Source organism: Sturnus vulgaris, chromosome 18 (assembly GCF_052056855.1).
Source record: "Sturnus vulgaris isolate bStuVul1 chromosome 18, bStuVul1.hap1, whole genome shotgun sequence".
NCBI classification, from domain to species: Eukaryota; Metazoa; Chordata; class Aves; order Passeriformes; family Sturnidae; genus Sturnus; species Sturnus vulgaris.
In genome coordinates, this window is record NC_142260.1 from 7,149,138 (window position 1) to 7,162,824 (window position 13,687).

The 13,687-nt window shown below is 39.1% G+C and overlaps 1 protein-coding gene across 3 annotated transcripts in view; it reads right to left on the reverse strand.

The window, feature by feature from the left end:
- Positions 1–13,687, reverse strand: part of TPCN2 (two pore segment channel 2) — a 46,525-nt gene that overhangs the window by 14,263 nt on the left and 18,575 nt on the right. For 2 of the 3 annotated variants that reach the window (XR_015807439.1, XM_088175267.1), the window contains exons 22-24: positions 13,559–13,641; positions 12,960–13,041; positions 11,464–11,549 (exon numbers count right to left, since the gene is read on the reverse strand). Coding sequence is in view for 2 of the 3 variants with exons in the window: in XM_088175267.1 (XP_088031393.1) it covers positions 11,464–11,549; positions 12,960–13,041; positions 13,559–13,641 (251 nt within the window). In the remaining variant the exon portion in view is untranslated. Of the gene's footprint in view, positions 1–8,175; positions 10,765–11,463; positions 11,550–12,959; positions 13,042–13,558; positions 13,642–13,687 lie in introns of those variants that run through there. The other variant, XM_014878700.2, reaches the window with a different exon arrangement.

Sequence of the window (13,687 nt, forward strand, 5' to 3'; positions counted from 1 at the left end):
TTGCAGTATAAATAGACATTTGTATAGTGCCAGTTTAAGGAAATCCGAGAAACTCACCAACTTATTTCTGTCAATACATATTTGCACACAAGAACAAGCTGCTCAGTACTAAAGAATCTGTCCAGAATTCTAGGGCAACAACATGTGCATCTGCTCAAATTTGTGTAATTTAACATTTGTCAGCCCAGATTATACAATGAATTACTTTAAAATGTGGTTTACATTTTTAGTTATCAGCTTGAGCTGGTATAAAAGACCCTGACTGCTCAGGGGTGAATGCTCAGTTGAGAGTTTATTGTCACAGAGGAACCACAATTACAGGTTTAAAGGAAGCCCAGCAGTGCTTGATTTATTTTCACCTATTTCATTACTATTCTTGTTTTGAAACACAAGATGTAGCAGGATGTTCCTCTCACCAGAACATACAGGTTGTAGAATAATACACTAAAAACCTGAAGGAAGAACTAGCTTCTTTCCCAATAACCATCTACAAGAAAATTTGATCACTGGATTAAAAGACAGAAGTTACTTCCAAGACATTCCGTCCACTGCTGCCCTCTGAGGTTCTCAAAGATTAGAGATTCTTCTGAAACTCATTAACTGTTAATGGTATTTAACTATGAGACAAAAAAACCCCTGGATTTGGCACTTTATAAGAATTGCCACTTTCATACCCTTAACATTTTCATACTCCAAGCACAGTGCATAAGTGTTACAGATACAAACATCTTGGTACAAACAAATGTGTATTACTGATAATTCACTGCCTCAAAACATACCTTTTTATGTTTTGCCATTAAAAACAAAACCTGATTGTATTCCAACCCCCTTGATTCAGGCCCCAGCACTTAACTATGCTGAGAATGTTCCATTAAGTGCATCCAGAAGTGCTGATCACACAGCCCAGCCTGAACAGTCAGTGTAAAATGGGGGCTTGAACTCCCTCTGCTGGCTAAAAACACAGCTAAAGAGTTTTAAAAAAACCCTCTCATGTCCAAAAAAAGAAAAAAAATAGTACATAAAAACTTCTTTAAAAAAATAAAATAAAGATAATCTTTATCTCTTCTTTAAAGATTTTCATCTTTTTACTTGTTGGCATCTCAAAGCGATTTTGCAGTACCTGAAAGGAGAACTCCTGACCTCTCCTGTTTGTTACTCCCATGAAACACTGGTCTGTATCTGGGAAGTTGTGCAGATGAGTCCTGTACAATTTCCTTCTTAAGCCCAGCCAACAGATCACAAAGAGGACAGTAACTGTGATGAAACACCAACCAGTCTGTACAAAAACAGATGAGAGAACTGCTGGGAAAAAATACTCCATCAGAATAGCAACTTAAGATGTATTTGACAAGGACCAAAATTACAACTTTAGGTCAAATTTACTGAGGAGAAAGGTCTACTAAAGGTAACAGAGTGGCAAATGAGGTGCAGTCCCCAATCCTAAGAGAATTTTCTGTGCTCCAAGTCATTTTGCCCGAGTTTCTTCCCTGGAAAGTGTTCCTTCTCTTCCTCTATCCCAAATTCCAGAGAGAGGATTTGTGCCCCAAGGAGCCTACAGAGCAGATTCTGTGCCTTCTGTGATAGGTCAGATAATCCAGTTTTTTATACTTATTCCAAAATTATTTTGCGAGCATTGTATCTGACCTACCACTACATTGCACGAGAGTATTCATTCCTACACAACAATTAAGCAGCCAAGAAGATATTGCACAGTCAGAAGGACTGTGACAGCAACCCTGTAAAATGACCTGAAGCATAAATGGCAAAGTTGCCTTTGCTGGTCAGAGAGCTCTGTCCCATTAAGCCTGCTGATAAGTCCAGCTTTGCAGGGACATAATTCAAATGGCAATGTTTTACACGTATTCTACTTAAGCCTGAACACCACCACAAGTGGGATTCAGACATGCACGGATGGGTCACAAACCTTTTAATCCAAATCATCATCTTCTCTGTGTGGGATTGGGATTTAATTCAGCTCTTCCTCATTTAATGAACTAGACGTGCTCCTCCCAAAATACCTGTTCATGAGTGTCTGGTGAAAAGCCAGGTAACACCTCTCTGCAGATCAGAAATGAGCCACATGAAAATTTGGTGCAAAACTGCATAAGAGGTACTTCAGACCTACCTTTCACAAGGTCCACCTATACAATGCATGTGAGCCTTAGAATATTTAAGCCTGAACCCAAACTCTTCTCATACCTCACCTTCCAATGTCTACACAATTAGGAAGTGGAGGATTCTGCTTTACAGATCTCTGGAGGACTGCATCAGAGTCACTCAGGAGATGAGAAGAGAACCAAGGGCTTTGGAAAACGTCAGAGGCAAAAGTTAATAGTCACTGTGGAGGGTCTCAAATAAGCAGATGTTTCAAACATGTGCCTAATTTTTAAGTGCTGAGTTTGATGGCAGTAGATATTACAGTGGGCACCAACCCAAGACAGAGCTAAGGAGGAAAGGCTAGTGGACAAAACAGGAAGAAAAGCAGAGCATGAAAAACATTTTTTCACATGTTCTCTTAGTCTGCGTAATCTACCCTAGAGAGGCCTCAGCAACCAAGTTAACTTCAGACCTCAATTACAACACATGGGCAACTTTATTGCCCAACAAAAATACATTAGACATTTATAATCTCATTTTATTAAATTTCCTACTCATGACATTTACTATTGGGTGTGTATGTGTCTGAGGTTAATACAAAAATCTATATTATATTTGTGTATTAACAAGATTAAAAGCTCACCTGCATGGCAGGTGTTGCTGTGGGCACATGCTTGGATTATGGATTAACCAACTCCTATCAAAAACTGGGGTCTATCACCAAATCTAAAGGAAGGGAAGGCAGGTGCTTTTCCTGCTGATCATCTAGCTGAGGGCTCAGATTGAATTACATCAGGAAAGAATAGCTTTGCTTCCTTCATGAAATCTGATTACAGAAAGAGAGAGACACCTCACACAAGGTGGTGAAGCTTAAAGGACAACCTGTTCCTCTATGGCCCCTTCTGCTGGCTACTTTGATCTAAATTTTATTGTCTGGGTATCTTAACACCTTCACCTTTGATTTCACAGGGAATTTCTTTGGAGGCATTTTGCTATAGCAATTGTCCAAGTCTTTTCAGAGAAACCACCAATTATCCAGGATGCTGGGAACTAAACACTTGTAGTTTTGGTGAAATATAAGATTACTCGCACTGGTATTAAACAGGTATGGGAAGACACATTAGAGACTCAAGTTTTACTTTCTAAGATCAGTACTTATTTTAAAAAGAAAAAAAAACCAGCATTGTCAGCAGCTCAGCACATCATGTGAGGAGCCAATTCATTCCTAAAGGCAAGGAGGCTAACATAATAACACAGTGCAGGCCAGACTGGCTTGCCAGCTCGCCTCAGAAGGATGCTCATTGTACAAGGACATTGTTACACCACCACCCAGTTTAATGCTATAGTGTTACATTTTTGCAGCAGACACAAAACAGCAGTTCCTTCCTGGGAGCTAACAAATCCAGTCTGCTTTTAGTCAGAATCTCACACAATAACCCTAATTTTAAGCATAAAAATCAAAGTCCCTTCTGGTCTTACCTAATGTGACAAGCTGTGTAACACAATCCTTACAATTCAATTCTAATTTCTGCATCCAGCCCACCGACCTGTGGTTGTATTAGAGGTCGTATTTCACATTACATAGACACACACACCTGCTACACGGCAGAACTCAGTCTTAAAAATGCACTCAATCTTCTATTTTGACATGAATCTCCATCCTCTCAAACACTGATGATCCTTTGCCAGTGACACTGTGCAGGGCAAGTGGCCTCCTGGGCAGTTTTCCAAATTCAGTATGATGGTGCAAGCACTCAACAGCTCTGAAAAGTCAGACTGCTCACTCACCTCCAAGAACAAAATACAAGAAGTACAAAGGAGCATGAGGCTAAAAGCATTTTTGAAGTGTGTTTCAGGTCCAACAGAAGGCTGGAGCTGTTGTTTAGGAAGGTCACCTTGTATTTTTCCTTTAGTTTTTACAGCTGAAGTAGTGACTTAATAACCAGAATCTATCAGTTTACTTACACTTACCAAACTTCCAGCACATGTGCCAGCCTCAGTTCATCCCTACTAAATATTTATAAATAAGATGGCAAATCAGCAACAGTCCTTCCTCCTCTTTTGACAAGACAGGAAATAAGTAAAGTTAGAAGTTTAGAGGTTCCAGGATTTTTTTTTAATTTTTAAACAAAATAAAAAAAGTTATATACAAGAAGAGGCAGCAACAAAATTATAAACCAATAGATGTGAAAATGTCAACATCATCTTCTAAACATGCAATTGAAGCTCACAGCTGGTGAAAAAAAAAAAAAAAAAAAAAAAAAAAAGAAGCCAGTATTGTGTGTTAGCAAAGGCAGTGAGCAGGGACTGCAGGTTTTATTCTTAACTCTCCCACGGATTTCAAGCTTGGCTGTGGGCAGATCACCAAATATCTCAGCTGATCATCTACAAAATAAGGATAGCAATATTTTCCTATCCCAGCAGGATGTTTTTAGAAGAGTGCTTGGGAGGCACTCACTGCAGTGATGGGGTCTATGAAAGTCTCTGCCCAGAACAAAGACAACACCTGCTCCACTGGTTAATGGGAAAAAGATGACTGAGACTGTTACAAGGGATTTCTAGCATTAAAGGACAAGCTGCAAATGCCTCTGGCTTCCATTTAAGAAATACAGCATCAGTGTTATACAATTTATACAATTACTCTGGAACAAAAAAAAAGTATAGGACTAGATAAGAAAATAACACAAATAAACTACATCAATGGATGGAATACCATATCAAAGGTGACATTTAGGTTTTCCCTTACAGTGGGTAGCTCATGACAAGATATCCTTTTGCTTCCTTTGGCAAACAACTGCATAGATGGTGGAGGTAAATGCACAGCACCGTTTTTCCTCCAGGATTGCAATAATTTTAGTTAACTAAGACACTTTTGAAAAGCATTTATTAGGCCTTGTGACTCCATTTTATACAGTGATGAAGTTCTTCTCATATTCTCTGTGGGAGATAATGACAGTTGCCTCTTCCAGTAGTTTGCTGGACATATCCCCATGTACTTAGTATTTGAAAAATGCCAGCTCAGCCTTGAGGGGTTTTGTTTTTTTCTGACCATCTTCATTCACTTTATGGTGGGAAAATTGTAGCTCTACAAATATAGAAGAGGTTTTGAGTTCATATGGAAACATGAACTTTGGGATTAAGGAAGTCTGATGATCTGGTGATTATTCCTGAATTAGCAACAGACTTCCCGTGACCTTAACTTCATCATTTAGATACTTCATGATCTATTTTATCTTTTAAAAAAGAGATTGTATGTCTGGAGGGTGCAGAAAAGAAATCAAGAAAGGTTTCAGATTCTACTCTGCCTTGGATCCAGGGAAACATCAGACCTATTTCAATTAACAAAACTAATTTTGTTAACCACTTTATCATTGCCTTTGGTAAGGTAAGGTTTTGTAAAATTAAGATTAATTACTACATCTTTGCTTTTTGAAGGGTTTTCTAATCGTTCCTAGGATTTATGCAGCATCAGTCCCCTGGTAATAACTTTTGAATTAATTCACCAAATTAAGTTTGAAAGAAGAGCTGAAGTGTGAGAGGTACGAGTGTCATGCATTTGGTGACATCTGGCAGCAGTCAGAGCAGAGTGCCCGAACTAAGTGTCCTCATCAAGGGAAAAATCAAGTTATCCGACCTACTTGGCTTGTCAGTGAGCCAACACAAACTGAGAGAAGGGCAACACATGCCCTCTTCTTGCCCAAAAAGCTAAGGGATTTAGAAATGAGATTAAAAGGAACCCAGCAGAGTGAACTGCTAGAGAACTACAGGGAGCTAGAGCAAGGTCAAGTATCAGCAACACAGCACACACAACTCAGGCTCATCTTCCTGTGTATAATGGGAAGCTGAAGGAGCATAATTTTGTTTTTGCTATCCCTACTTGTACAACACTTGCACACTGTAAACATTTGTAAGCCATTAGCTAGATCCAGCAGAACTGTGGAATGCTGTAACAACAAAAGCTAGGTTTGTTACAGCCACGGGAATTCTTTCCAGCAAAACCACAGAGGTAGGCGGGACAGGATCTCAGGGAGCAGCTGAGCCATCACCATGAGGGGCAGGTTCACAAACATGCAGACAAAGCCATAGCAGGTGACTGTCAAATCCCTCCTAAAACAGCTCTCGAGCAAAGGCGAGTCTGCTCCCTCCCAGACACAGTGCTCTGAGCTAAGGAGCAGCCTCAAATCCAAACTACAGCTGCTCTACAACCAGCACAGTGATGACACAGCTTACAGATTACAACAGCTCACCCCCTCAACCATTTACAAAACACTACAAAACAATATTGGAATATTGTTTTTAAAAGTATTTGTCTGTCTCTTGTTGAGCTGAACAAATTATTTACCCTGAAGTTCTTCTAAACTCACACCTTTCACGTCTTAAGACCTCTGTTATTGTCCTGCAATGAACACCTTCCCCCAACTATTTACTTTAAAATGCAGGGCCCAAAACCGACAGAGAAAGATACAAAGGGAAGCACTATTACAAATTACAGCAAAGCAATTCTTTTTTATCTCTTTCAGATGCTGTTAGCTCATTCAATTTGCAGTACGCTATCAGCCCCATAATATTTATCTTCTAATACTGATTCTAATACTTCTTCCCTGCCCTGTACTGATGAATTGTAACAGTACATATTTATCTCTTAAGTTTTACTTCACTCATTTTGGCTATTTCCCCCTGTTTATCAAAGTCATTTTGAAACAGTGTCATATAGAGTATACTGCTAAGAGATGGACTACAAAGCCAATTTTACCCCTCCACCCTTGAACCCCAAATTATTCCTACCTGGAATTCAGAAAACAAATGGCTCCGCATATTTATAAAGACTTCAGATTAAGTCAAACCCAGTTGATTTCTGGAAAACTCACAAGAGTTGTATACCCTTTTAATTAGACAAAAATCTAGTGAAAGAAAAAAAAAAACACCTACATGAACAATATAGACAAACACCTATTTTTATTTTGTTCTCAATAAAACCCCAAGACAGAGCACTGGAATGACTGGATCTGATGAAAGCACAATGTTAAACTGCAAGAGCTGTGGTAACACCCTGTACTAATCCCCTATTATACAGACAGGTGAAAAGATGAACCATCTAGCAAGGTAGAAACATGAGGTGAAGGTAACTTATCTATACCCTGCATCATTTTCCTATAGGCTCTCTTTTTTCTTCTAGCTTTACATGTCCTTTTTTTTTTTTTCTACACTTTAAGAAGTACTGCAGAGATGCAAAGCAATATCCCCCCAAATGTGTCAAGTTCATAGCTGAGTGTGCCTGTGAGGTTCAACACTGTAGTTCTGTATTTTTACTAAAAGAATCAAGAACACTTCATTTGAATCCTTCCTCTCCCTCCACTCCTAGATCTTCAAGCAGTAAAAATTCATAGCAAATCAGGAAGGAAAAAAAAAACAACTATGAGGAATCTCAAATCAACCTTAATTAAGTGATTAAGTCTTCCTTCAGAAGCTAGAAAAGTCTGATCCTGATTTAATAACACAAGGTGATCTCCTCTTTGCTTTGGCTTTCACATGCTGCACCCAGGCATCTGCAACAACCATTGACAGAGACATCACCTTGTTCCAAAATTGATTTTGTTCTGTCCTTAATAAAACCCCACCATCTTCTAAACCAGAACATACTACCAAAGAATATCATGGACTCTGCTAAATTACATGCAAAATCTGCCCCAGCTGGAATTCTATGAGAATGCCTTTCCACTGATCTCCTGGGGAAAAGAGAGATGAAGGAATACCTGGTTTGTAGAGATGGAAATGCAAATGAAAATCAACCTGCTCAAAACCATCAATGCCCGGTTCCAATGAGGTTCCACCTTAAAAACTGAGTGTGCCAAGTACCTACAGAGGATGCTACGTGTCTCTAGAATTGGAAAATAACAGAGCAGCATCCTTTAGGTCTGCTATTTTGAAAACAAGCACTTATATCCCACTTGCATGAAAGCTCCTCCATGGGCCTAGCCTTTAACTGGCAAAAACAATGGGAACAGATGTCCAGCACTGCAGAAATCAGTAGCAAGGGAAAGGCAAAAACAAACCACAAGAATCATTTCCACACCCCAATTATTTTCATGGTTTAAGAAGAAAAACTTTTTTTAATAATGCAAATCTCAAATTTTACCTAATGACATACATTCATTTTCATGGTTTATACAATTATTGCATAAGATTCGTGGTCATTTACATCTTCCAGTTCAAGTGACATAAGGTAGCACAATTTTGTACTAAATTCTAGTTACAATTTCAGTCAATTACACAAATGTGAAACAAGAACAAGAAAGACTATTCCCTTCAGAATGCCTTCTCCACATTTGTCGAGATGGAAAGATGGCATAATGGAGACAGTTGTGATGTTTATGGTAATCCCACACCAATTTGTGTTGCTTTGGTAGATTGTAGTGTAATGTAACGGGGGAAAAAAAAAAAATCAACCACAAAACCCCAAAGAATCTTAAGAGGCCAAAAAAAAAAAAAAATCAAACTTGTAGGCTGGTAAGAACTGGACACTTTCTTTTTGGCAAGGCAAAGCTGCTTTAAGTATTCAGAAGAGTGGAAAACAAAAAAAAAATTTTTTTTTTTTTTGCAGTAAAAAGGTAAAACAAGAATGTTTAACCACTGTGTAATAAATTCCAATACATTGGTGGCAGTGATTATACATCATGCTAGAAGGAACAGAAACCATCCTGAACAGAACAAACTCAAAACTAGAAAAACCGTGTGCTAATGCCTTTATTGGCTTGCCATGATAAGTGTTTTAAGTGCATGACTGAAAATACACATGATGATGCCACTGAAACCAGTGCAAGTGAGTTACTGGGTGGCTTAATGTGGAACAGAGACAAGAGACTGCACACAGACAAGGGCATGGCTTAAGAGGCAGGATCACAGAAACAAAGAGACTGCAGGAGTAGCTCAGAACTCACATTTGTTCTACACATATGAAAGCTACAACGTATTTTTCTCCACAGCACAAAGAAAATACAAGCAAAAAGGAAAAGAAAGACAAGAATCATTAAGTAATTTCTGAACAGTGAGATGACAAGGCAAAAATATGGTTTTGACCTCAAACGCACCATCATCCTGGGTATTCTGCTCTCATTCGTGCAGGACAGAGAGAAACAGCACATTATGAAGAAAGACAAGGAAAGTACAGAGGATGACTGCTTGGCACTTTAAAAAAATGTTTTTTAACTAAAAAAAGAAACAAGGGACTTATAAAGAGTAGCTAATTAGCTCCCCCAAGCCTTTGTTGATACAGAGATGACCACAATAATGTCTATTTTGGTGGTAAGTGTCTCAATGAGAAGGTAGTGCCCCAAAGGGCAGTTTCATTTCTACATATAAAAACAGTAGTTGTGGTAGATTCTATTCTTCACAGCAGTTTACCAGTTATGTGACATAGATTCAAGCAAAAACACCTTTTTAAGGAACACCAAGGGATAACAAAAAGCATGTGGACACAGCTTACTGTGAATCCTCCACTTTGGATTTGTTGAGAAACTTATTTACTCAAAAAGTTTTACCCAGGTGAAAATTAGTGGTACACAGCATGTGGTCATTAAACCATAAAAGAATGTGATCCTGCAATACTGGTTGAGCACCTTCAATTCCCACAGGCTCAAATTAATTTTTCAACTGTTAAGCACTTTAAGAGGGAAAGGGAAAAAAAGGTTGTATGGGATAATCAAAGTGGGTGACTACAGCAATGATGGTACAACAACCCAGCCAAAGACTGTTCCCCTTAGCTTTTTCATGGAATACAACACAGTGTGCAACAGGACTTGAATAAAAGTAAAAGGAAGAGGTTTAGTAAAGAGCAACATGAGAATATTGACTCTGAAAGAGAGCTCAGTTTTACCACATTGAAAACCACAAGTGCAATTGCTCCAGTCCAGGTTCCAACTCTTCTCAGTGACCTGAATGGCAGAACCAGCACAAACCCCCCGTGGAAAGCAAAGCAAAACAGAGGATGTGCAAAGCAGGCAGTCCCTGTTACTAAGCTGGAATTGATTGTGTTCCGACATGATTAATTCCCGAAAATTTGGTAAGATATGCTGGTGTCACATTACAATAAAAATAGTGTTTCAGCTCTCACTACAAGAAGATTAAGGATTGTGTTCTGGTCCTGCCTAATCCATTCATGAATTGCAGGGCACAGCCCTTGCCACACTTGCCTGCCAGAAAAGGCAGCTCCATTTTCTTGTGCTGAAAAAGTAGCAGGCTTAGTGGTTATAAAGTTCATGTTTTAAAGTGCATTGTCATTTTAAAGAGACTTTCCCTATTAAAAAAAAGTAAATAAAACCTTCTGATATCAACACCCTGTAAAAATAACAGCTTCAATACTCCTTCTAAAATTGCAACTTAAAATCAAGTTAGCAGGATTCAAATCTTTTTCAAAAAAAGATATGAACCCAAAATAAAAAAAACTTTCTGCAGAGAATTCCCAAGCAAAACCTCACATAGTGTCCTACAAGCCCCTCTCCTAACAGCATCTCACAGAAAATCCATTCAGTATCTTCCAGCTGACAACCTCAAGAAAACAGAGGTCTAAATAAATCAGTCCTTCCCACCAGTCACCTACATAACTGCAGGTGTGGGTGCTGGTGCAGTTTTTCCATCAACTCCTCCTCTGTAGGTTCTTCCAAAACATCTCTACAAAGAAAAAGCATGAGTTGTTAGGGGCAGCAAAGGGAGCTTCCCAGCATTTGTTTTTGCAATGCACACACTGAGATGTAACGTGTGCTTGTTTCAGGAATGAAACAAGGAATTAAAATTACAATAAGCTGATGCTCCCTAAAGATGCATCTAGTTGCAAGTGATCCATCCTCTACAGATGTGTCATGGAAACCAGCAGCTGTTTTCCCATAAGAAGCAGGGAAGCAATTTCCTGCACACAGTACAATACAACTGAAGGTCAGTAGATTTGTTTTCCTGAAAAAACTCCCAAATGAGAACATGCTCCCAATGCTACTATTGAGTATCCAACAAGCACCACAAGTTCCACTAATGCACGATCATCAAGTATTAACTCACCACCCACAATTTCATAATCAGCCAAGAACATGCATCACTTCCCTCATCTTCCCTTTTCTTCTTTCCCTTGTTTTTTCCTCCCTCAGCAGTTGTTCCCCTCACCCCCAGCACCTCTTCTCCTGTCCTACTATGAGCACAAAGCATATAAAGATTAGGCTACCAAGACAAGCATACTTAACTAAAGCACTTGCTGGATTTCTCCAAACTAACAAATGAAACACTTTACTTTAGAGGAAGGAAGCAAATCTTGCAGCCAGCATACTTTCTTTAAAACAGATAAAGAAAAAATAAATACATTGGTTATTAAGCCCAACTCACCTGAACATGAGTTCAACTGTCCGCTGGTATTCAATATCTGAAAGAGACTCTCGCTGGCAGCGACGGTCCCACTTGTGAATAAAGTTCTGAAACGTAAAAAGAACAGCAAAAAACATAAAGGCTTCTACTGATGGCACCAGAAAAGAAGTTTTATCTGGTTACTATGTTTGCAGGTAAGGTTTGGGAGATGGGCGAGTTCTGTTCTCACATGGTGAACACTGATTTATTTAGGCATGAGCTTCTATACTTGCTGCAAGTCACTGCTTCACTCAGGCCTTTGTTGAGCAAGAAATAACTTTCTCATCACAAACTGAAAGAACAGCAGAGCAGAAGACAGCCCTGCTGCCTTCAGCTCCTAGCAAGGACTGCCTCCCCAAGACAGCCGTGTGAACTACCCACAAGACTTCACCTGATTTGAATGTTTTCCTCTTTAAAAACCCAACAATATATCAACATACTGCAAGTCCAGGTTTTGTCATGTTCCCTTACCCATTCTGAGCAACTCTGACAAATGAATACCTAGGGAGTAGGCACACAGCTCAGGGGGAGGAATGGAGAAAAACAGTGAGATCCTGCTCTCTGCTATGGAATCCTGCATCTTGGCTCTGACAGCAACCTTTGGCCACAGCCATGCTGAAACAAGCAGGTAGAAGCTGTCCTAGACTGAAAGTTTGCCATTTTTCCTACCGTAGTAAATTATAATTCTCAGTACAGTCAGCAATGTCAAGAACATCTCCAAAAGAAACTTTCACCGGGTTTGAGATGGGGTAAAGTGCCCTCTACAGGCTCTCAGCTCCCTCCACTACCTATAGGAGAAGTCTACAATGGTGAACCTGGAGGACATGGTTATGATTAGCATTCCCTTTTCCAGAAGAAATTAGGATTTGCAGGAAACTATGCAATGAGTAACTAGCAGAACCATATGTTCTTCATGGCATTGCTCAGGCAACTGCACTCCCACAGTTTCTCTGAAAAACTCTAGAATATGATCTCTTGAAAATAAGTAATCAGTTCCACTCCTCTAGCGTGGCACTGAACAGTGGTGGTAATTCAAACTAGAGTGGGAAGCAACACAGGAGAACCAAATAAAGTAAAAATTTTAAATTTAAATTGCTCACTTAATTTGCTGGCAAATTAAAATGCAAAAAGCCTGCAGCTTGAATAACTAATGCTGCATTTAAATGGTAATGTACAAGACACAAGCAATTTTATAACATTTTAAATATTTCTCATCTTGTAATAAACAGAGTGATACATTGAAATTGTACATACCCAATGAGACACAACCAGTTTTGTAACAAAATTGCAAATAAAACATACATAGTTCTCTAGAAAAAGAAAACAATTCCTCAGCTCCTCGGGCATAGGACAGCAAGGAGAAAGGTAAAGTAAGCACACACACAAATCCAACATAAAGTTGCCTGGGTTCTTTTCATTTCCTGCAGAAATTAGAACCCATTTTCAGGATCTCACACGAAATAAAAACACTTCCTTACCTCCAGAAGTAAAGCTACAAAGAGATTAACCCAGATGACAGAGGAGATCAACCACCAGGCTACAAAATAGATCTTTGCCCACCTGTAGATCAGATGAACAGACAATGCATAAAGGAGGCAGTAAATAACATCAGCCTGAAAGTGAGCAGAGCACCATGAAATCACATTTTTTTCCTTGAAATATAATACTACTACTTTCTTAATGGAAAAACGGGCCTGGATCAAAAAACTTAAAATAAAAAATGTTTGCTTTCCATTAAGTTAGCCAAACAGACTAACTCTCCTGGGTTAACCAGCCAAGGGTCACTGGAACAGTTCAACCCAGGCACAATCCAGTTCATTCAAACATTCCTCATGAAGTCATTAAATACAAGTGAATGGCAAGTCCAAGGTTTCAAGTCTACAAAAAATTGTTCACCCACAGAGAAAATACAAAAGCATTAGGTTTATTTCCTATATACCTGAATTAGTCCAAAAGAAAGGTAAGGAGCACCCCTCTGAGCAGATGGCAGGAACTGTGCTGTGCATATACTTCTTGTTCAGGTACATTATAAGCTGGATTTATATGGGATTTCTTCACTATTATTACAGCTACTTACGGACTTGCATATCTTGAAAATGCATCCAAAAAGACTTGCCAGTTGTTCACCACCATCACATCCCAGAGGGTCACCACTGCTGCCTAAATAACAGGAGCAGAACAGCATTTAAGTGGCTGTACTGCAGAT